At 41.2% G+C, this 25310-nt stretch overlaps 1 protein-coding gene across 1 annotated transcript in view; it reads right to left on the reverse strand.

Annotated features, from left to right (window-relative positions):
• LOC111143974 (FERM domain containing 4B) overlaps positions 1 to 25310 on the reverse strand; it is a 174354-nt gene that overhangs the window by 15124 nt on the left and 133920 nt on the right. The window contains exons 8-18 of the mRNA XM_022498014.1: positions 25057 to 25140; positions 23294 to 23359; positions 21372 to 21429; positions 19873 to 19959; positions 8725 to 8801; positions 7323 to 7461; positions 6698 to 6839; positions 5454 to 5587; positions 5240 to 5359; positions 3514 to 3742; positions 306 to 362 (exon numbers count right to left, since the gene is read on the reverse strand). Of these exons, the coding sequence (XP_022353722.1) occupies positions 306 to 362; positions 3514 to 3742; positions 5240 to 5359; positions 5454 to 5587; positions 6698 to 6839; positions 7323 to 7461; positions 8725 to 8801; positions 19873 to 19959; positions 21372 to 21429; positions 23294 to 23359; positions 25057 to 25140 (1193 nt within the window). The remainder of the gene's footprint in view (positions 1 to 305; positions 363 to 3513; positions 3743 to 5239; positions 5360 to 5453; positions 5588 to 6697; positions 6840 to 7322; positions 7462 to 8724; positions 8802 to 19872; positions 19960 to 21371; positions 21430 to 23293; positions 23360 to 25056; positions 25141 to 25310) is intronic.

Here is a 25310-nt window from a genome sequence, read left to right on the forward strand (position 1 = left end):
AGTAAATAACTAAGAATGCTAATTAAAAAAGTTCTATAGAGGCTCACAAACCCTTATTGATAGACTGACTTAGTTGCATAATAGTATTCTGATTTCCTAAGTTCAAGTGGTCTGTATGGTACTGTGTTTAATGCTGAGTTAACCTCAGTAGAAGCTCATCATAATCTCCCTTCCCCAACCATTCTGTATAAACGTTAGTTCATTCTACTTTTCCCAAAAGAATAACACATAGGCTTTACTTCAAGAAATTGTCTTAATATTTCAGAACATATGACATTTGAAAATGAAAAAGAAGAGCTACTCACAATCATCATAGGTGGTAGTGTCAGACAAGGAGCTGCTCTCCGATGGGATTATGTCTTCTGTGAATAAAAGTAAGTGCCTTTAGAATATCTGGGCATTTATACACCTACAGTGAATTTCATAAAGCATTTCTCAATACAGTGCATCTTATTTTTATTTAGTAAGTATAAATAATTATAGTGCATTAAGAATAATAAGAATGGAATCATTTACTAGTAAAGATATAAACATCTTAGAATTGTACAAATATAATACTGGACTATTTCTTTTATTTTTTATTTTTTTAAGATTTTATTTATTTATTTGACAGGGAGAGAGAGAGACAGCAAGAGAGAGAATAGAAGCAGGGGGGGCGCCTGGGTGGCTCAGCGGGTTGGGCCTCTGCCTTCGGCTCAGGTCATGATCCCAGGGTCCTGGGATCGAGCCCCGCATCGGGCTCTCTGCTCAGCAGGGACCTGCTTCCTCCTCTCTCTCTCTCTGCCTGCCTCTCTGCCTACTTGTGATCTGTCAAATAAATAAATAAATAAAATATTAAAAAAAAAAAAAAAAAAGAATAGAAGCAGGGGGAGTGGGAGGGGAAGCAGGCTTTCTGCTGAGCAGGGAGCCGGATGTGGGACTTGATCCCACGACCCCGGGATCATGTCCTGAGCCAAAGGCAGATGCTTAATGACTGAGTCACCCAGGTGCCCTGACACTGGACTTTTTCCTAAAATGGAACAGATTTAGGGGCTCTTGGGTGGCTCAGTCAGTTAAGCATCTGACTCCTGATTTTGGCTCAGTCATGGGAGTCCCAGGGTTGTGAGATCAAGCCCCACACTGGGCTCCACTCTCAGCAGAGTCTGCTTGAGATTCTCTCTTCCTCACTCTCTGTCCCTCCCCCACTCATGCACTCTCTAAATAAATAAACAAATAAATAAAATCTTTAAGAGAAATGGAACTGATTTCAATGCAGTTTTTGTTTTCAATTTATTTTCAATCTAGCTTCTACATGGCATGAAAACTTTACCTTATACATTGAGAGCTTACGACCAATAAACTGGAAAGAAAAATTACGCCATTCATGTCATAAATGTGAAATGTTATGCAAAATACAGTTGAACCCTCATTTGAAAATGAGGGTTGAAAATAACTGCTGTTAGTATAAATTATTTTTCGACCCCTCCCTGAAGACAAGGGCCTTTTTTTAATAGGTGAACACTTGGTGGTGCACGAGCACTTCAGTTAGACCCGGGTTTCTCATGTGGCACTACTGACATTTTGGACTGGACCATCTTTGCTGGGGGGAGCTGTCCTTTACATTGTAGGATCTCCAGCCTCCAACAGCTGTCAAACAGCAGCTCCGCCACGCCCCATATCGACAACCAAAAATGTCTGAGGATATTGCCAAACATCCCCTGGGGGTGCAAAAGTGCTCTTGGTTGAGAACTCCTGAATTAGATAGACCTGGGTTCCCATCTTGATTTTGACACTTACTAGCTGTGAGACCTTGGACAAATGACTTCACTCCTCTTGGCCTCACTACCTAGTATGCAGTGCTAAGGTGATTAAAATAACAGATGTCAAGCCCTTAGCCCAGCTCCTTGAACAGGACAGATGCTCAATAAATATTATAGCTATTGTTGAGCCTATAAATAATATAGTTATTGCTTTTATTACCTAGACACAGCATTCTGGTGGTTGGAAATACCCATAATGTTCCTAAGTATTAGTGCTACCCATCCAATGTTAAAAAAAAAATGTATGTAGCAACAGGAGGCAACTCAGATGTGCACATCTGCCTTGGCAAATCATTCCACACCCAGGGTCAGGTCCTGGCGAGGTAGGCTTCGATGCCATCATGAAGGAAATCTCGCCCATCTGATCTCAAATGGCAATCTCCACCAGAGCCAGGCAGACGATCTCTTAACTGTACACACAGTAGAGTCTGAAGGCAAGGTGCCAGCGTAGTCAGCTGTCAGGCACACTTAAAAAAAAATCTACCCCATATATCTCAACCATGGCACCATTTGCTGCCCAAATGTCACTCATTGTAAAGGAGATCACTTGAATCTTGCACAGTTTGCAGATGAATGGGCCACAACAAATGGTTATGAAAGTTAAGTACATCGCTAATCACCCGTCTCCGTAGGTCCAGAACGGAACCACCTCCAAAGCCAACTGGACGTCTCATTTGGATTCGAAGCCATCCTAAATTCTCCAGCTGTAGTGGATGAACAAGTGTTCGTCCCTTTCCAAAAAGCTGTTATCTCTGCTTTATAAACCATACCTCCCCAAACCCGAGTATACGCCAAACCTAGTCACCACATTTCATCCAATCTGACATAATTATTTTATGTCTCAGTAAAACGAGAAAAAGTATTGGCAATTGTAACTGTAACACACCATCTAGTGTAAAATTATTCAAATTTCACAGATGTTTAAATGTGAAAAAAAACAGTCTTGGGATCAAGGAAATCTAATCATAGTTCAACCAGCGATCAAGGCTGAAAACCATGCTGATAAAGTAAGGCCAAGTGAACCTGAAATGGACTTAAATGAGATTTTCAGTGTACTTTTTTTTTCTGATTATGAAAGTCTTAAGGATATAATGTTGAGAATTTTGAAAATAGAAGAAAAACAAGTTATTCGAAATACCACAACTACTAGCATTTTGAAATATTTCCCAACGAGTTGTTGTAGGTCCATCTTCACATGATGTCGGGGTCATGTTGTGGTTATGATCGAATACCCCGCTTTCTGCATTTCGTGTTTCCTATCACAACATTTGTCCCGAGCTTTAAATAACCTCCACAACTGACAGGAACTGTAAGAGCTCTTTTCACAAATGTTGGATAGGCCCTTCAACAAATGTTATGTCCCTGCGTTAAAACCCTTTGAGAAACGGCTGGGTAGGCCCAACTCTCTTTACTACTCTGTGCTGCCAACTCTATTTCCTGCAACGACGTCAGGCCAGTAAAAGGGGATTATGAACCAATACTGCTATGAATGTGCCTTCAAACCGCAAATGAAAGCAACGCAATAGTGTAGTATTACCATAGTGAGAATGTCCGTGAAAACCACGTTTACCCACTTGCAAGACTGACATCCCAAACCATTTTCCCCCTAAGAAACTTACTTTTAAAACCAGTCCTTTCTTGTCTCTCTCACCCAATGAACTTGGAAATGCTACTACCATCATATGTGACCGGAAAAACCTTACTTATTACGAACCTGGTAAAATAACTGTGGCTTTCTGGCTGGGCTTCTTTCCACATCTGATTCGATATTCATTTATTGCGTTTTCAATCTCCTGAAGCTTCTTCACTGCCTCTGTGTAATCTTGCTTTCGTTTTTTCTTCACGGTTTTACAAAGGTCTGGTTCGTTGGCAAGTTTCTTCGCAGCTTCGACTAGCTTTTGCTGTATGAGGAAATTGCTCTCCAGGTCTTGCAAAGCAGGATCCTGCATTTAGACAATGATACCAGTTCTTGTACATTCTCAGATCAGAAGCTCTTTGAGAATAAAACCTTCCTAAGTTGACGGCACAGGCATCTTCCAACACTTTTCTAGAAGACCAGACCTCCCTCATCCACTTACTTACACTTACTGTTTTCCTTTTAAAGAAGGGAATGGCCTTTCCTTCATGTAGTGGGTCAGGTGACAATTATATTTTTCAAGGAGAGATTCCCATTCCTAAGCCAAGATTCACAGACACAGAAGGTTGTATTTATATGCTTAGCTTTAGAGACAGATACATTTGGGTTTGATTTCTCTTTCTGGTGGTTCACTCTTGAGTGACCCTGGAAACATGCTTAATTTTTTTTGTTTTTTAAAGATTTTATTTATTTATTCTACAGACAAAGATCACAAGTAGGCAGAGAGGCAGGCATAGAGAGAGGGGGAAGCAGGCTCCCTCCTGAGCAGAGAGCCCGATGCGGGGCTCGATCCCGGGACCCTGGGATCATGACCTGAGCCGAAGGCAGAGGCTTTAACCCACTTAGCCACCCAGGCGCCCCAACATGCTTAATTTCTTAGTGCTGCAGGCTTTTTTTCATTCTGCATCTCCATTTCAAATGGAGAGAATATCTACCTTGTAAAAATATGGCAAAGTTTAAATGAGATAATACGTGTGCACTGCTTAGTTCAGGACTGGGTATACTCAGTAAGTTTCAGAGCTCAGGGGTGCCTGTGTGGCTCAGTCAGTTGAGAGTCTGACTCTTGATTTTGGCTCAGGTCACAGTCTCAGGGTCATAGGACAGAGTCCTGTGTCGGGCTCTGTGCTCAGCGAGGAGTCTATATGAGATTCTCTCCCTGTCTCTCTGCCCCTCCCCCTGCTCATGCAGGTGCTCTCTCTAAAGTAAGTAAAGACAGCTTTTTAAAAATTTGCAAAGCTCACTCTACTATGGATGGAAACTGCTATCATTTTCTACAGCCATGATGGCTAAATCTGGGTAAGAAACAGGAGTAGGGCCCTACGATCTGATGATACGCAAATGAAAAAGTTCACCCTATACTAGAACTTTATTATACCTGAATGCTGCCCGTGTATTATGTCATTTATGACACCCTGTATCCGTTAGCAGGAAGAACGAAGATGACCCTCATTTTATGGATGAGGAACTGAGATCTGAAAAATGACACACCAGAAAGGGCAAACGTATTTGTCAAAGGTTTCTCTGTTTTACGTGGAAGCGTCTAATGCTGGAGTTCTTCATTCTTATGGTCAAGGTTCTCAGTTTATAAACATTTGGGGTTTGTTTAACGCTCTCTATGCCTGGGAGGAGTAAAGTAGTGAGAAAGAACTCAACCGTAATTGGACTGTGCATGAAAGGAAGAATTCAGTTTGGTCTACTACATCACTTTCAAGTGGCAAGATAGCAAGGTTCAGCAGGGACTCAAAAACCAAAGGAACAAGTTTTCTGTCCTGTTAATAGAATTGCTCAGCGTTGGTGCTCCTACCTCTTCACTCGCCAGCAGGCTGCCGTCCAATTTGAATGCGGTGCCTACACGTCTTCTGACCTGAGGCGGTTTCTCACCTACGTTCAGGGGATATTCCTTCGGCATTTTGCCGGTGAGCTCCTATAAAACAGGACAGAACCAAGAGGGGGTAAATGACACCCACCAGATTGTCAGACACAGTGTGACGAGTCCCCCCAAAGCAGAAGACACTCACAGCCTCCCGCAAACAGATCTTCTTAAGCTCCTCGACTTTTTTCAGGAGCTTTTCCTGCAAGAGCTTTTCCTTCTTCTTGAGCTCCAGGATTTTCTCTCTCTTTTGCTCCTCGCTAACTTCTGAGTCTTGAGAACCTGGAGGGATTGGAAGGGAGGGCAGGGAAGGTTTATACAAGGCATGTTTCCTTCCTTTTTTAAAGGACAAAGGACTTTTAAGGTTGACCTGCTATTAAATAATAATTTATTTCTTTTCTCCTTGTTTCCGAACATAATAAAAGGAAACTGGAGAACATTTTCTCATGCTTCTGGGCATCCAATGCAGCCTGGTAATTATATATACCCTCTGTATTTTGGCTCAGTCATTTTAGAAGCAATGATAAAATGTTTAATGTTTCAGACACACCCAAGGAAGAATTTCATTTTTCTGAGCAGGAGAGAAGGTAAGATGTTCCTGGAGATAGTTGTTTAGAATGTCCTGGTAGAAAGCAGGCAAGCAAGGCAAAGGAACGTTCTGTGCCTCAGATTAAGAGCTGACAATAGGATTTAGATGGGAAGAATTCATTTGAGTGAAGTTAGGTATACTCAGTGATAAGAGACTGCAGAGTTTCTACGGAGGAAGGGCTTTAGGGCAGCAGTCACACTGGGAGGTGGGGTTGGGGTGAGGTTTGATGCTTGTAGTCATGTTTGACTATATATTAAGTAGAGCATTAGACAACTGTCTGAATCAAAAACTAAATATTGGGAGAAGAACTCGATAGAACAGATGAGGAGAAAATGTCCTTTCATGTTAATCCTGAGGCGTTCACTATCTTTGTAACTAGTGTTGTTCATACAAGCTGACTCTTTATAATTTAACTTTCCTTCCACTTCTTAAAACTTTGGTTTATGCTACATGTTGCAGGTTTTTTTTTTTTTTTTTTTAAATTTTTTATTCATTTGACAGAGAGAGAGAGAGATCACAGGTAGGCAGAGAGGCAGGCAGAGAGAGAGGGAAGCAGGCTCACCGCTGAGCAGAGAGCCCGATGTGGGGCTCGATCCCAGGACCCTGAGATCATGACCTGAGCTGAAGGCAGAGGCTTAACCCACTGAGCCACCCAGGTGCCCCCATGTTGCAGGTTTTGACAGGCTTATTCATTCCCCCAAATAATGGGCCTAAAATGCATTTAAAAGTGGTTTATCAGCCCCCAAAGTAGTTTATGACCAAAGTGAAAAGTAAAGATCACTGGTACTTTCCAAAAACGTTACCTGAGGAGATTAAACTGCCATTGCTCGCCATGATGAACTGACTTTTTGCCTCCAGTGTCACCATTTTGGAGACCCTGGGTGTTCCTGTCTCAGTCAAATCCATCGCGATATCATCTAAACTCCTGGCCGAAGGAATTTTTGCCTAAGAGGTATACAACATGGAAACAGAATTCATTCAACTGAACCTATTTTAAATGAATAAAATGATTAAGTTACGATGGAATAAGTATGTTAACACAGAGGACGATTTAGAATTTTTACATGCCCAAGTGACACTTCAGAAGAATAAAAAAAATATAAGACTTAGGCTTTACATCGACAAAGTTTAAATACGCATGACCCTCTCTCATGGTATATAGTTCAGTCATTAACTTTAGAACGCCACCTGTGTCCATGTACACACTTGCCAAAAAGTTGGCACGTCTTACAACTCCTAGATCAGGCTATAAAATGCGCCTGTTTTAGATGTAAGAAAAATTAAAACAGTTGGTCAGAAAGTTTAAAAAGCAAAAACTCAAAGAACAGAAACCCACGTGCTTGCACCTTTTCTGAGAAAGCTTATCTTGAAACAGAAAGCAAATGAGGGAGGGAAGTCTGTTCCTATAGAAATGCTCCAGTGACTTACTTTGCTTTGCTTCCGGTCCAAGTAAAACTGATGCTGACTAATTGCCATTACCCAGATGGACTTGATGAGGGAAGGATTTGCATACCACGTTTGCACGAAGAGGCCACTTTGCCCAAAGGTTCTTCTTGACACAGAAATCCTGAAAGATTAAGGAAAATATTCAATTCATTCACCTCTGGCCCAGCACACCACAAAAGGTACCCACTGAGGAATGTGACCATGAAGTATCTTTTTAATTGTTTTCTGGCTGCCACACTCTGATGCCGACAGGAGCCAAGATTTGATCTTCTCCTTTTATGAAGAAACCCACTACAACCAGATAATCTCTTTTTTGGTAAAACTGGCATGTTTAAAAATGCATGTACACATACCCCAAATGATAAGAAGTACTCAAATTAGGGGCTATACTAAAAACTTCTACTTAAAAACCACAGGATGTGTGAGCATCACAAGAGGTCAGGAATGAAGGTGATCATATATCAAAGATAACCCAACTGAGAGGGCAGTGTCAACACCTTCCTCAAGGTCAAAGAGCATTTCAGATCTAGGTAGGCTTGGGTGGGTCTGACATCATCAGAGGCTGAGCAGATAATATGGTCTGCAAATATACAAGTCTGACACTGTTCCAGTGTCCTGCTTATGCACCAGATAAGAGAAGGAGAGATGGTCAGGAGAGGGTGAAAGGAGTTGGGGGGGCGGGTAGGCAGATGCTGTGGGGAAGGAGGGAGAAGGGTACTAATGTTCTTTGTAGGAATCTGGCTTATCTCTTGGTCCTCTTTTTGTCACAGCTGTTTCCCCCATCCCTCTGACCTCCAAGCATCCATAAACATATCTGAAAGGCAAACACTGGGGACTGATAATGAATTCCTGTGACGAGCTCGGAGAGCCTCCAATCCTGACTTCAATCCGTGGTTATAACTTGGCAACTGTTGTTTTAGAAGTGACCAGGAATACCAAATTAAAAAATGAGCACGGGATCTGAACAGGTATTTCTCTACAGAAGGTACCCAAGTGGCCAAAGAGCACATGAAAAGACACTTAGCCATCGTTAGTCATGAGGGAAATGCAAATCCAAACCAAAATGGGCTATCACTGTATGCCACCAGGATGACTATTAAAAAACCAACAAAACACAACTCAAGATAACTGTTAGGGAGGATGTGGAGAAAAGGGAACCATATCCATTGTCGGTGGGAATGCAAAATGGTGGCGCTTCTGTGGAAAAACTGTAGCAGTTCCTCCAAAGGTTAAAGAGTTACCACTGACCCAGCAATTCCCCTCCCAGGTCTATCCCGGGGAAATGAAAACATGTCCGCACAAAGCCTGGCACATGAATGTTCCCAGCAGCATTGTTATGGAGATAGTCACTGGGACCACACAAAGAAAAGGCTGTCCCCCTCACCTCCGTGGATCGTGAACTTCAACGGCGAATTTCTTCTCACGGAAATATAAGTTCTCCAGCTGTTTCCATTGGAATAACTAAGAAATTGAGAACACAGAACAGACGCACCACATTAATTAATGCTGATTTTTAAAAAATATTTTATTTATTTCTTTGACAGACAGAAATCATAAGTAGGCAGAGAGGCAGCAGAGAGAGAGGGGGAAGCAGGCTCCCTGCTGAGCTGAGAGCCCGATGTGGGGCTCGATCCCAGGACCCTGGGATCATGACCTGAGCCGAATGCAGAGGCTTTAACCCACTGAGCCACCCAGGTGCCCCATTAATGCTGATTTTTACTAAATCTGGAACTCAGCTTAATCGCCAAATAATCAAGAAGGTACACTAAGGCAAAGCACGAATACATGGTGCGTCTTTTACAAACCAACAACCTGAAACCATTCAATTCCTTTTTCTGACAGTAATCAGGCAAGTGTGGGGAACACGCATATTATTTTTCCTCTAACTCTACTAAATAAAAAATAGTTAGGAAATCCTCGCAGTTTCCAGTAAATACATGCCTTCTGATCAAAGATGTTGACTTCATATTTAAATGGAAATATGGTCGAAGGGACGTTTCAGTAGAACCACAGGATGAAATTTCAAAAGAATGCAAAGTGAAAGTAAAACGGAACCCCAAGCAGGGGTGCTTCTCTGTGACACCAGTTTCCCACCTAAAAGAGTTCCCCTAAATGTAACAGAAACCCAGCACCAGGACAGGGGTAAATATGCCGTTGCCCTCTTGGTTTCTGCTAGAGCCTCCAATCTTTGTCAACAGACTTTCATATTCCCACCGCTGATATTCTAATGCTGCACTCGGTGTCCCCTGCCAATTGGTTGGGAGAAACAGAAGTTAGCTAGCAATGTGCATTTAAAGATCAAATAATTTGTAAAAGGCAGCCCATTCACGAGACGGAGTGCCCTGCTGTATTTTCTGGGTTTGTTCCCAACCCCCTTGTACTAGCCTGAGCCTCAGCTTTTTCTCTCAACTTGGAACTTGTCCCACTATTGATGATTAGTAGACTTTGGCTGGAGTTTGAAATTAATGCTCAGAGAATCTCAGGGGAGAATTTGACTTGTCTAATTGCAAAGCACAACCATGTCCCAAAGTACAGGAGCCAAGACTTTTTACGAACATGTGAACCTCACGTAAAGGAACAGCATGAACTTAACGTCCGCGTGCACGCGTAACTGGGAGACAAAGGTGTTCCAAGTGGACCCTCAGTCCCCAAACACAGAGAAACCCGCACATGCTAAGGACACAGCCCTTCGTGGTCCACATGCAGTCAGTGTAACCACAACAATCACCCAGGTGGAAAGAGTTTAACTAGTGAAAGCTTAAAGCTACATACCCATTTCCTAAAATGTCCGTAGACGGGGCGCTTTCATTTCTTTTCATCCAGAGATTCCAAAAATGGGACAGAATTGTGAAGGAAAACCCCGAGGTTCGTTCTACCTCCCTCTCCCAGAGAGCAGCTCCGGTGAGCTCTGAACGGAGTTTCATAAGACACCTAGGTGTAACTCAGTTTCACAAAGAGAGCCTCCCACGGCTGACACGCTACTGACATCAGCAGCTCTAGCGAGTGACACCTCCCCAGTTCCGCTCCTTCCCCCCCTCTGATCAGGGAGAAAGAGGGCAAAGTTCTCCCTGGCAGATCTTCCCAGAAGGGAGACACATTCTTTTAAAATAGGCCAGAGCATGGATCCCGATGATAACTTCCTGGGAAATGAGTTGCTTTGAATCCAGGCACAAATTTCACTGGGGGCTGTCTCCGGGAGACATTTCTACCCCGGGGTTTACTCACTCTGGGCATGAACAGGTTCTACAGGAAGAACCACAATGCAGCTCAGCTGTGTTTTCCTTTGCGTCCATTCCCACACACATAAAAACCAGGGCTGGACTTGAAACATGATCTCTGAAAGCCACCACATCCCCCTCTTATCACTTACAAAAGTGAAATACTAGCGCTTCTGCCTTCATTCAGCAAGTCCCTGCATCGAGAGCAAATAGACTTCCTGCAAGCAAAAGACCCTACTTAAAAGGTGAAAGGCTCTGGTTTATTTAAGGAATTTGAAGTAATTCGATGGCAACTGGGTCTGCAAAAGAAGTTAATGGTACGAGACTGAGTCTTCAAGTCTAAAAGGCAAAGCCATTTCTTCACCTGAAATCTCAAGTTTATGGAAAATGTGATTTCACAGATGTGTCTGTAATAGCCCAAGTGAACTGGAATGACACTTAATTCGTACTGACTGTTGCTGCTAGGGTGTGGATGGTGGAGGGTACCAGGGGTTTGCATTCTGGTTCCCTCACTTGTTTTTTGGGGGGCGGTGGAAGGGAGTTGCTTAGCTTTTCTGAGTCTCAGCATTCTCATCCACAAAATGGGAGCAACGCCTGCTTCAGATGGTTATTGCAAGGGGTCAGTGAGGTTATGTTTATGAAGCACTTAGCCCAGTGTCTGGTTTAGAACGAACATTCGGTAAGTGATAAGGCTAGTTGTAACTGTTATGAAGGATGCTCCATCCAAGTCCCCAATGTTATATCATCTCTTTGTGAGGATGGAGGACAGCCACGTAATAGGAGAAACAGAAGTAGAAAGAGCTGTCTGGTTCCCACCTCTGTCTTTCCACTGACACATCGGGTTTCCAACTCCGTGAGTTTCAGCCCGTGTAAAAACTGCTGTATTTCTGTTGATTTCATTGGCGGTTTCCTGATACACCCTCTGGGTAGGAAATCTGCTCACAGTTCCTTTATCACGGAGGTCAGAGTGGAGGGAGGGAGGGGCGGGTCAAGGGCATGCCCACACAGAGACCCGTGGTAGCAAGCTCCCTCCTGTCTGGGGTACCCAGAAAAAGGAACGTGCCCTGGCATGTGCAACAGTGCTGAGGAGTGTGCACCTGCCACAGGCTGGGGGTGAGGGGAGGGGACCTCCTGGGGTAATAAAAGACCGAGGGAAAACCTTGGACAGAAAGGATCAAACTGTCTTTTTGAATCTTAAATCAATATTAGGGGTCACCCAAAGCTATAACACCATGCCAGGATGGGGAAGGCATCATCATAGGCTTTTCTTTTTTTTTTTAATAGCACTTATAATATAGGTTAATCATTTAACTGCAAGTTCACCTGGAAATGACTACATTTGGGATAGTCACAGCTGTACTCTATGACTGTACCTCAAACAGTGACTCACGTCGGGTGATCCCTTGCTGTAACTGGAAGCAAAACCAAATCATTCTATTATTGATTTATGCTTTTTTTCATTTTAAAAGAAGTTATACTTGATGAATGTACTGTTAGTACTCATGATCAAGCTAGTGGATGTGTTTTGCCTTCTGGAGTCCCACAAAGACAGAATTTTGCAGGATCACAGGCTTTTAGAAAGCCAGACTGACCACTTCTATCCATCCAATGCTTCTGTGCCTGAGAGTGAGTAACCCCCAGTATACTGGGGGTTACTACTTAGAGCCTCATTTTGTGAGACAGACCACCGACGCTCAGAGAGGTTTACATACATCATCCAAGGTCCCGAAGCTAAATGGAAGCAGATCTGTTATTCACAACCAGCCACAACCGGGCTCCCCAAATCCCAGGACCTAACCAAAGCACACCATCCTGCCTCACTCTTCTGGGAAGAGGACTCGATGGAGATTTGTTACTTTTTTTTTTTTTTAAGATTTTATTTATTTATTTGACAGAGAGAGATCACAAGTAGGCAGAGAGGCAGGCAGAGAGAGAGGGGGAAGCAGGCTCCCCGCTGAACAGAGAGCCCCATGCAGGGCTCGATCCCAGGACCCCGAGATCATGACCCGAGCCGAAGGCAGAGGCTTAACCCACTGAGCCACCCAGGTGCCCAAAATTTGTTACTTTTAACAAACACATGGCATAATTCTCAAATCAACCTCACAAGGAAAAAAAAAAAAAAAAAACAAAACAACAACCCAGCAGTTATAACAGCCATTTGCAGAAAAGGACTCTGGGACCCTCAAATTGTATTTGCACTAGTGGTAAATATCTCAGCCCGCGATATTTACATCACTCCCTCCTCATCCACGACCCTTGGGTCACTTGGCGGTGTCTGGAGACATTTCTGGCGGTCACACTGCAGGCATGGGTGTTCTGGGCAGCTGGTGGGCAGAATCCAGGGACGTTACTGACTATCAGGCCATGCTGGGAACAAAATTATCTGGCCCCAAATGTCAACAGTGCAGAGACTGAGAAAGCCTGATTCAGAGAATACATTTTGGTGATATACCTATGCTTTGGTAGGTGGAGTGTGTTGATGTAGAAGATAAAATGTTTGCTCCAAAATAATGAAAGCCGGGGTCCTATTTTTCTCGGTTAGGCAATCCCCACAGGAAATGGTTCTTCCGATTTTCTAAATGCAGATGTTACCCACCAGAGGGACTGAACACCACCCAACAGACTAGAAGAGGCCATGCTAACACAGTCAGGTGAGCCGAACAAAAATGCTATACCCAAATGGGATGCACTTGGGTAGCGAAAATTACCTTTTGAGATGTGATATCATAACCTTCCATACATGAAACATCACATCTTAAATGCAAGGAGTACAACACTCGGCGTATTATAGAAAGAGTTCAGATGAAGTTCTGGTCATCGGGAAATGCGTAATATAAAACTCTGACCATCCAAGGGGATGTGATCTTCCCAGACTGCCACTGTGGCCAAATCTGGAACCTTCCAGGGCCAACCTAATGACTTCCTATTAATACTTGCAGTAGAGCGCTCCCCTCCACACATTCAGTTCGACCAGGGCCGACCTGCTGCTGAGGGCCACCTGCACGGCTCATTTGGGTGTTTACAACTGGCATCCCTTCTCACAGCTTGGTGTCCAGCCCAGTTATTAAATATTTCAGGAAAACCCCTAACTTTGAATATATTTCTGTCTTTCCAGATGGGCTGTCAGGTCCTTAATGACAGGAACTTCTCTTTTCCTTAAATGGAATAAAGACTATAAAGTACTAGGCTCAGGGTCCTTGTAAATGGGCTCAAAACATTTTTGTTGTTGTTGTTAAATTGTAAAACTGGGGAAAACTGTACTCTCTTGTTAGAAATTTGCTCCCTAAGGATGAATGAATTAAAACCAAACCAATTTCAGTCCTAACTACAAAGCCAACAAGCTTATACTGTTTATGTCCCTTCCTAGAACATTTTTCTTGACAATGCTTTATCTACTTATTATAGATAAATGTCCAAATTGGCATTTGGACAAGTCAATCCTATTAACGTGCTATCTTTCATTTCCCTGTATGTGTCAACAATTCAGCCATTTGGCAAATGCCTGCAAATACAAACTAGTAGATTAAATAATGAAACTGAATGGTTTTGCCTGTCCAGCAGCCACTTCCTCTTCTTCACACATCATCTTCTGTTTCTACAGAGAAAACTCTCAGCCTTTAAGCTCTAGCTTTGGCGGTCTCTTCTCAGTTTTATGATGTGCCTACCTCCTTCCCCTCAGCATACACTCTTTTCTGACTAGAATGTGCCAACCCATTCTTCACAGCCTGACTCCTTCTCACTCTTCAGGACCCAGCTTAAATGTCACCTTTCTCAATGGCCTTCCCTGAACCCACTGGGTGTTCCACACCCATCCCATTATTGTCCCTCCATTTGGTTTCCACCAGAAACTATCCAAAATTTATCATCTTGTTTTATTTCTTTGCTCACTCATTAGTTTCTCACTGACCATCCCCCTAAAAGACTTCAGAGAAAACAAACACAGTGTGAAAGAAACTACTTATCACCCACAGGATCTTTTCTCCTTCCTTCCTTTTAGTAACAAACACCCTGAGTTACGGCTTTGCCCATGGCCACCCACCTAAAGACTACCCTTCCCAGCCTTCCTTACAATTAGACTTTATGACTAATCAGGCTGCTTGCCTTGAATTCTTTCCTTCTGCTTGCCGGTTGTGAAATGGAAATGGAGACTCACCAATGCCCAACCGATTCTCTGAGAGTTCCTTGTCTTAGAAGAACTGCTTAAAATCCTGTGATGAGCTTACAGGAGGGGAAGAAAAATATCTGTGGTGTTCCATAAATCAGAATACGGTAGGAAGGAAAACAAAATCTGCTTGGGAAAAGAATTCACCAACCCACTGGGTCCTCGCAATGATCTCTGAGGTAGATAGAGTAGATTGAATTATTGGAATTCGAAAGCTGAGGAAATAAAGACCCAGCAAGGCTGAGTGACAGCTCCAGGTCAGCCAACCGGTAAGCAGGACTACAGGACTGGTTTCTTATTTCAAACCCATGTAGGATTTGAGCTCTCCTCCCACAGACTCTGCAGAAGACTTTAACAATCAGATTGATTATTGGTGTGGCTGGAGCTTAATTAGACACTTCACAAACAGGATGGACCGGTCTCCAGTTGACATTCTCTAATTCCATTCTTTTCTTCCACACCATACTTTATTATGTACCGACAGAAAGTGTGACTGGACAGCCCATGTGCCTCCTTCTGCAGCTACGCTCATCCAGAATTTAAGCAGTGTTAGAAGCACCAGCCCCATCGGGCTCCCTGGTGAGGGGGCAGCAGGTGATGGAAAAACAAGGAGTGGTGAGCAATGTCAAGATGGCCGAGCTTATAAAAGTAAGTGCTAAGTTTCAATGAAACGAACCCTATACTTTCATGACGGACGAGGAAACAGGAAGACTCCTCTGCTTGTGACTTAATTCATCTGGCTCCAGGCATTTGGGAATTCCAATAGTTTAAAAAAAAAATCAGTTAACAGAAGGCTAAGAACATTTTCCCCACCCTGAAATGCCCCAAGGTGATGACTTGGTTAGCAGTTATAATACACCAAGATACTGATCTTGAAAGGCATTTTATCCCACTAAGGTTTGCTGGTGACACCTTGGCTGGCCTGCCTTTTTTACTTCTCCCAACTTGGAAAGGGTCTGGTTTTCCCAGGTCAAATAACTTGCTGGAGGGCTACAAATCAGTCACGACATACATCAAGGTTTCACTTACCCACTGACCCTCTCTACCTCTTTGTGAAGAAATGACATTTTTCCTTGAAATACCGAATGAGCAATAAAAACCTAGTAGGAACACAAGCTTGCATTTTTTTTTTTTAAATATAAAACTTCACGGTTTTTAAGTTCAAATGTCCTATGGTTTGTAATTAAGCTGAGTTCCGGTATGTTTTCACATTCCATAAGCGTTTGCAATGACACATTTCATGCATAAAGGGAGAATTAAAAGGAAAAAAAAAATTGCTTGTGCTCTGAATTTTTAATACTCTGAATTTTTGTGGTTTGTTACTCAGAATTTTAAATTTCTCTTAATTTGCCTCATGCCTTAGGGCACTACAGTTAATAAATCCGTGCAGAGTGCTTAAGAGCCTCTGAAAACAGAAAATCTGAGCTGGGACTCTTAGAACACCAAGGCTTAAAGGAAAAAAAAAGAAAAAAAAAAGAACACCAAGGCTCTGAGTCTGTAGCAATGTGGGATCCATCTCTAACCAAGAGTATTTCTCATACCTTTTTAAATTGTTTTTCTCTATGACTACCAGCGAAAAACAGCCAGCTGCGTAGAGATGACTGTGTATTGGGCACAGTGCTGAATATTATCTCATGTAATTCTTACAGACACCGTAGGCCGTCAGTGGCATGACCGTGGTACAGATGAAGAGACGGAGTTTAAAGAGAGATTAAACAACATGTCCAAGGTCACACAGCAAACGGATTCTGGAAACCAAAGACAGGCTATGGATTGCTTCCCAAATTCTTGCTCTGCAAAGACAAAGACTGAAAACACCTCATCCCCATGACTGGCAAAAGGCTTAGAGCCAAAATACACGAAGAGCACTTGCTGGGAGTTCTGGCAGGTATGAGAAACATCGTCCCCACCATTCCTGGGCTACAGTTAATAGACCTCATATGGAAAGGACAGAAAGCTTCGGCTTGTGGGTCTTGGATGAACATTTTTTTCAAAATAGCCTTTGGCTTTGATCAGTCTCTCTTCTTAATAGCAAATCTTCTCCCTTCTAGCCTGTTTTTAAGCTACATAATTATAACCCAGCAGGTGTGTGTAACAAGCACGTCAAGAGGCTGAGCATCTCCAAGGCCTCCCATCTCAGCCTTTGTTTCAGGGTTGGCCAATCTTGACCTTCATTCCTGCTCGGCCACTGGTAACTTGCTGTGTGCCCAGGTCATGCAAACAGCTGAAGCATGATCCTCCTTTTTACAAGTCAGCGCCCACAGCCCTTTCAATGACGGCTTCTTTCATTTGGACCAAGTGGGCCAGGGCAGTGACTTGTAGAACATCCTCCCTCCAATTAAACCCGTAGGCTCTTTGGCCATGGAAAAATAAACTGATGGAAGCAAAATTCATCGTCAGATTTTAACAGAAGGAGGAGGAGGACATAAGCAGTGGTACAGCATGGACAGTTGCAAAGATCACCAAGAAAGAGAAGACGAGGCAGTAGTAACACAAGATGGCCCGGTTGAGTCCTTTTTGAATTGAATGGCACGTCCTGAAAAGGAAAGCGAAAACTCTGCCAATCAAAAAAAAAAAAAAAAGACTGTGTCTTCTGACCCTTGTCTAAACTCTGGGATGAACAACCAAGCCTGACCGTGATCAATGTCAAACAATATTGACCAATTCCTATGAAACTGTGAATGTAAAAAAAGGACCATGAGTCATAAACAACTGAGAGGAAATTTGCTGCAGGAAGATACTGCGTAGACGTCAATTCACCATTATTTTGGGAGAAAGCCTGGTTGTCTTTAGTGGATGCATTTATAGTCTGTGGGACTCTCAACTTCATGAAGCCACATTCGCTAAGAGATGACTTGTGCGTCGATTTAAGTTATATATGACACGCAAGACTCAGCAAAACCAGTGAGACTCCTGAACGCTATTTCTTAAAGTAAAATTCAGGGGAGAAATAAATTACTGAAAAATGTTAATATAAGTTGAGATCTACCTCCAGAAAACACAATAAGGAATAATCTGGTTTTATAAAATAGATAAACTAGGGATTAGTTATATGCATTGACTGGGATTCATTATGCTCCTTCTCCCCGCCATGGACCCCCACTTAACAACCATAACGTCCATCAAAAGCCGATCAGTTAAATGAATTCTGTTTTCCGCATAATGGATACTGGGCAGCTTTCGAACGAGTGAGGAGAGATGTGTTTATAAAGTAGCCTGGAGAAATAGGACACGGGATGAAATAGTGTGTCTAGAATGATTTCTCTCTCTGGAAAGCTTAGGATAAACACTGACAAAGTCTCAATGAACCACTGTCATTCCTTCGACCGTGGTTACCGTGGGAAGGGATGGGCATTGCAGAAGGACTCCCTCCCATAACTGACATGTTTCTGTAGTTTGTATTTTGTTTGTTTTTACAATGGCTTTGTATAACTTTTTGGCTAAAAAAAAAATAACTATAAATAAAAATGATTTTGAAAATTGTTTTTAAAAATTTGCATGCCTATCATTTCTAACATTATTTCTTTGAAATTTGCTCTTAGAGGCAAATTTTCAAGTATAGACAGCATTATTGATATTCCTCCTGGAAATCAAGTAAGTATTCCTTACTTTGATCTTGGTCACAGGGCTTAGAGAGACATCATTTTATTACGCGATTACATGCATGTAGCCTTCCCATCCCCCACATAGATGGATATCAGTCACAAAATGATACTTTATTATTTTTATCAAGAATTTCCAGTGAGAAGCCTCAATGCCCAGCTGGTCTGCTCTGGGAGGGCAAAACTGGCATTAGAAGGGGGTGAGCCCTGGGCCACCTCTCTGTGTGGTCTGCATCAGCTTCCCAACCGTAAAATGGGGAGAAAAGAGGAGTTTAATTATTTTTAACTCAATGGAAGGTTGAGAGCATTGATAAAACCTGAAAAACCACACAGCAGATGAAGAACACAGTGGTATGATGACAAAGGCTGCTTCATGACAAATATGGCTGTTTTTCTAATAGACATTAAAGCACGAGACAGATGGAAATGATAGTAGTTATTCAAGGCTGCGATGTCGGGGTGTGATAACACATGGTCTGCTATTACAGGTCACTGTTTCACTGCTGTGACTGACGCCCGGCGATACCAGCAGAGTGCAGGGAGGGCGGCAAAACCAACCAGGGCAGTGTGAGTAAAGCCTTCATGTCATTATACTACACAGTAGGCTGGGGCGGGCGGGGGGCTGTCTAAGTGGACTCATCCATTCTCATATAGGCAGAAACAGATTGTATGCCTGTGCTTGGATCAAGAGAAAGAGCATCACGGCCACAGTTCACACTGAAAATAACGTAATTTATTAGGTCTGGAACACCCAAACCTGAGAGAGAATGTGACCTTTAATAAACAGCACATAACTTATTTTTCTTTAAAAAAAAAAGCAGACGTGTTTAGTGTGGAAAATTGTGAACCAGAGATAAGTAAAAACAGCAGCAGTAGTAAAAAGATCAATCAGAACTGGATTACTGAGAAGGAGCCGGCACCAAAGACTCTGGCTTATGTCTTCACAATTCATCCACCTGTGTATCCATCCAATGTCAGTAAGTGTATGTGTGTATATGTATGTACATTATATGTATATTATATATACATACTTTAAATGATATCTTTAATAATATTTTATATATAATTTTGTAGATAAAATTATATATAATTTATATATAACTTTAATAATATGTATATTATACATATACTTTATATAAAATATTTTAACATTATATATAATTATGTATATAAGTAAATATTTAATGCTTACATAACAGATAAATATATAAAATTTGGAAAACACATATATCATCCTCCTCTTCATATGACCTTAAAACAGAAATCTAATTGGATACATTTATAAATGAAGTTGGGGTCAACATCCTTAGAGTTAAGTCTTTGTGCATAACTTGATTCCCTTAGGATAAATGATCAAGTGTGGAACTGCTGGGTGAAGGGTACATAAATTAGTTATAAAAAGTATCTTTCACTTAACCTGAGCATTCTCTGAATCCATGGCTTCACTAACCAAAGTTATTTGTCCAAACCTGTTCGGTGCCCATTAAAGCAATATTCCAAATCCAGAATAGCTCAAGCTCTCCTATGTGTCTATAATGATTCACACTTACTTTCCGAGGTTTCACTTTATCTTGCAGATCATACTGGCCAATTCCTTTATAGCTGATTCCAAGCCACCAAGGAAGTCCTTGTTTATCCTGGAAGATGGAAAAGCATGAGAACCAAGCCCTAATTGTTCAGTCTTCTAGAGGTGAAGATTCACCAATGTCATCCTTGAACAAATATCAGCAAGGCAAAATAAAGCTGTCTTGGCAAACAAAGCATTACTTAAAAACCTAACTTGCTATTAAAATGCCTTCAAAAAAGATCTGTAAGTTAAAACAGATCAATACTATTAATGCCATCAAAAAGAATGAACCATGACTGTCTTGATTAAACAGCTCGAGGAAAGAAAGAAAATGTAAAAATCCTGAGTGTAAAGCTAGTTATCCATTAAAAAAAAAAAAGAAAGAAAGAAAAGAAAAGAAACTAAAAAGAAGAAGAAAAAAGCTCTCTGTTCTCTTGATTAGTAACCAGCTATAATGGTCAGAGAAGTTTCCAAAGAATTAGAAAGATGAGAAAGGGGGCACCAAACCTGATGTTTTATGATCCCCACTTAACAATGAACCTGGGAATACTGAAAAGCTCTTTTGGAGAACTGTACGATTCAATGGCAGGATGTTTGAATCATCATTTTGAGATACATATGGGGAGGAGAGGAATTTTTTTTTCACAAATTTATCTTTTATGTCCTGCCAAAGTGAAGGATATATTGACACAGGGAAAGAAAAATGTAGGCGTAACCATATACCCACATGCAAACAAATTAAGAATCTGGAGAAACCCAAGTTGAATTGCTACATATTTTTAGTACGAGGTATCCTCATTATGCAAGTACTTACTATTTAACCCCCCATTTTGAATTGCAAATACTGTTGTAACTTGAAAAGTCACTCAAGATTAATCTATGATAAAACTCCTTTCAAACAAGACCCCCTTCTTAATGGTGCTTTATCCCTAACCTCTCAAAATATTTCTGAATCCATTTCTTCCTGCTTGAAAGCACCTGAAAATACTACACAAATGTGAAATCTACCAATTGAAAACTGGTATTGCAAATCCTGCAAAAATTTGAGAATTTTATGAATCTGTTGAAATGACAGTGGCAAGTTTATGATTCTCCTATAAAGGCTGTATCAAGTGAGTATCTAGTAGCATTAGACAGGTGAACAACCAGGGAAGAGAAACAACAGCAAAAATAGGTAAAAGGAATAGATGCACTAAATGAGAATAATTTGAGTATGTTAGGATTCATAGAGGTTCTGGGAGAACATACGAATGTAGCAAGTATTTTACAAAAATAACAAGCTTTATAATTTGCTACAAATGATAAGGTATAATCAGGCTTTTATTTTTTAAGAAAATCAATTATATTTTAAGTGTTGAAATTTATAGAGATAATTTGCATGCATATGCACATTAATTTATGTAATTTTAGAAGTTGGTGCTATTCATTAACTCAGAAACTAACATGGGCGGTAGGAAAGCTTTGTTATGCAAAAGTATTTACCTTTACTGCATAATAATGGACTCCATAGGTGGGTAGAGCTTCTACTATTTTCATATACCTATGAAAAATGAATATATATTATAATCTCTTAATAAATTAGAGGACCATTTTGGGAAAAGTGATGTACAGAAATATGATATGTGGGGTGACTGGGTGGCTACAAATATACTGCACAGCCAAGATTCCAACAAAGTGAGTGGGATTCCCCAGTCTAGACCCTTAACTCCCAAGTCAGCCTCTTATTTGGAGCCACAGCTGTTAAGATCAAGAGAAGGAAAAGGACTCTGCACTGAAACAACGGCACTTCATAACACGCTCGTTAGCTTAACCTAAAATCCTTCAGGGAATCTGTTACTCCTCTTCGCCCTCCCCCTTGAAAACAGGCACAATGAGTTAAAATGTCCACGACTGAACTTCAGGACTGCTCATTTTTGATTTCTGCCTTGAAGACCATAGAAGGTGTGCTGTGATCAAAAGGAGATCAGTGCAAGAGGCAGAGGTTGTGAGGGAAAGCTATACACTGACCAGGGAGGGGAAAGGCAGTCTCTAGGTCCTTATTTCAGTTCTCACAGGCTCTGAGCTGTATTCAGTGGGTTTTTAAAAGAACTTCTATGGATATAAAAGTTATTCTACAATTACCACAGTAAAAGGTTATATTTGGTTTTATAATTTTAAAATTATAAAATTATAAATTTAGTTCTTATAATTTTATTTTTTTTAAGATTTTATTTATTTATTTGACAGAGAAAGAGATCCCAAGGAGACAGAGAGGCAGGCAGAGAGAGAGGGGGAAGCAGGCTCCCCGCTGAGCAGAGAGCCAGATGCAGGGCTCGATCCCAGGACTCTGAGATCATGACCTGAGCCAAAGGCAGAGGTTTAACCCACTGAGCCACCCAGGTGCCCCAGTTCTTACAATTTTAAAACTTTAATGTAGCTTCTGAACTATTGTTAATAAATGGATGGTGGGTGGTGCCTGGATGGCTCAGTTGGTTAAGTCTCCGACTCTTGGTTTGGGTTCAGTTCATAATTTCAGAGTCCTGGAACTGAGCCCAGGATCAGGGCTTCCTGCTAATTTTAATAAATCTTTTTATTTTTTTTTATTTTTATTTTTTTTAAAGATTTTATTTATTTATTTGACAGACAGAGATCACAAGTAGGCAGAGAGGCAGGCAGAGAGAGAGGAAGGGAAGCAAGCTCCCTGCTGAGCAGAGAGCCAGATGTGGGGCTTGATCCCAGGACCCTGGGATCACGACCTGAGCCCTGAGCCGAAGGCAGGGGCTTTAATCCACTGAGCCACCCAGGCGCCCCTAATAAATCTTTTTTAAAAAATAAATGGATAGCAACTCTGTTAGTCTAAAATGCAGAAATATATCACTATGGTCTGCTCTTGTTAACATGCAGACATAGATTATCCAACACCAACACTGTATGCTCCACTCAAAGTAGAGTCACAAACCAGGCAACCAAGTATGGCCTCCAAATGGGTTTTATTTGGGTTGCGTTGTAATAAAATTTTCTTAAAATTACTTTGCAATGTTTAAAACTGGATTTTAAAAATCAGAATTTCCACCTTTTCTTAGAAACTATCAGCTCTGGTAGCTTTAGGCCTGCTGAGACTAAATAACTTTGCCTCTACTCAGGGTAACAGCGCTCCAGTTTACTTCAGTCTCCACCATTCCCTATTGCCCCTACACCTGGCCTGCATTTCTCAGTTTTGCCACCTGCCTGCCTCTGGAAAATATCTGAATTGATGACAGCAACAGCAGAATGACTCAAGGCATTTTTATAATTCATAGCAAGGCTTTTCTAGCCAGATGGGGATGATATACACACAAACCACACAAGAGAAATAATTTCAGATGACTTCTTCAAACAGAACGCATTAAAATTCTATCTAAGCAAAAGGAAAGACAGATACTTACTGGACCACAGCTTGACCCCGAGTCAGACCTTTGATTTTCAAATAATGCTCAATTACCCTGTCCTCACTGTAAAACAAGGAATGAAAAATATGGCAATGTATGATTATATGAGGTACAGACTCAATTTCAAGATTCTCAGGTGGTTTGTTGAGAAACTAGAGAAAAAAGACCTTTACCAACTTGTTTGGGAGATAGAAACTGGCTGACTTTAGTTTCTGTAGGACACTCATTCCTGAACCTCAGACATCTGGATACCTCATCAAGACTTTATTTATATTTTGTATGATATATAAATATATCAATACTTTTTAAAACTTGATTTATTGGAAAAGGAAAGAGAATATCAATTTATCAAATGAAAAACATTTTTTTGCCATAATTGAATGAGATAAAATAAATATAAAATAATGTTATTAATGCTAATTAGTGAGCCTTTCTAGGGAAATTAAAAGGCTTAAAAAAAGAGATCAGCAAATGTTAGATATTAAAGGCATTTCCTTAAATTATCCACAAAGATTCAGAAAGGATTAAAACTGTTCTGAGTCTTGTGTGCAATCCAAAATACTACCCTGTCACTCGCTACTTGGGAAACACTGCTTTCAGAGAAAACGCTTCATTACTGTCCCAGGATAACACTTGTTGAGTAGAGGGGCACCTGGCTGGCTCAGTGGGTAGAACATGTGACTCTTGATCTTGGGGTTGTGAGTTTGAACACCATATTGGGGGCAGAGATTTAGTAAAAAACCCAAAAACATAAAAAAAAAAAAAAAGCTTGACTAGAAAGGTGAGAATTATGTTGAAGTGTGTCACCTTTGATATCCCTCAGCTACTGTACCCTACTTACAAATAGATACCTGTCATATCTCAAGTATAACCTAGAAGGGTAAATGTTTTTATCTCTACACAACCAGTAATTAGCAGTAAATGATCTCCCCCGCTAACCCCCAAGAAACTATCACTTAACAATAATATGTTTGGAAGGTTCCAGACTCAGGAAGCAACACGATCTCAGGACTCACTTTTGCTCTTTCTGTGGTAACTGCATTTCATCTCTCCTATGAAAGTTATTCATGTTGAGTATTTATTTTGTAATCAGTTTTTCAGTGGAAAGGAAAACTATCTTCAGGATTCTGAACCATAAATCAAGGAAACTATATTTAAAGGGGATGTAACTAATTCAAAGTTGTGGGTGGGGGGAGTACTTTTCAAGGAAAATATACTGTATGGAAAATGGATACCATGGATTCATTAAAATATAAATAGAACTACTTAAAATATACAACAATTTTTGGCTACAGAAGAAACCTCTGATCAGTTAGGTAGTTTCTGGCCATTAAGAAAACCTCTATCCATGGAAATCTGTATTTTATAACATGTATATTGCACTCTGCTAGATTAAGGCCACATTACACAGTGACACGTTCACTTAAAAGTCCTCTCTACAAAAATAATTAATTAAAGAAAAAAGAGTTACTGCTTAAAAAAAAAAAAAAAAGCCCCCTGTACAGACCTTCGACACACATGAGTGAGAAGGCACAAAGCCACACTTCACAAACGACCACAATCTTGGTACGATGATCTCCAGTAAGCTTTGACAAGACCCTTTCTGGGAAAGGATGAAGGTCTACTTATAGTGGCTCAGATGCACGTGATGGGCTATGGGATACTTTCTTCACTTATGTTTCTTTTAATTTCTTGAAAAGCACGCTTTTCTCAATGGAGGCTATGAGAGCAGGGTCATCTGTCGTCCTACTTTGGCTTACCAGTAAGCAAGGGATGGGTGCTCCTGAAGAGTTTTGGTGGGAAAGGCTGGTAGGGTCTTTAAATCTTTCCTGGCATTTTCATCACTGAAAAGAAGAGGAATACAGTAATGTCAGTCACCGTTACCTAAGATAGCATCCAACCTAGCCACCAGAGGAAATCGATAAATCTGATAAATCTGATAAATCAGGATACTGGGCTGTAGCAAAATACCATCAGTACACACGTAAGGCTAAGGATTCAATTAGAGAGAGCT

This window comes from Enhydra lutris, unplaced genomic scaffold (assembly GCF_002288905.1).
Source record: "Enhydra lutris kenyoni isolate GAN:26980312 unplaced genomic scaffold, ASM228890v2 scaffoldscaffold10, whole genome shotgun sequence".
Taxonomy (NCBI): Eukaryota; Metazoa; Chordata; class Mammalia; order Carnivora; family Mustelidae; genus Enhydra; species Enhydra lutris.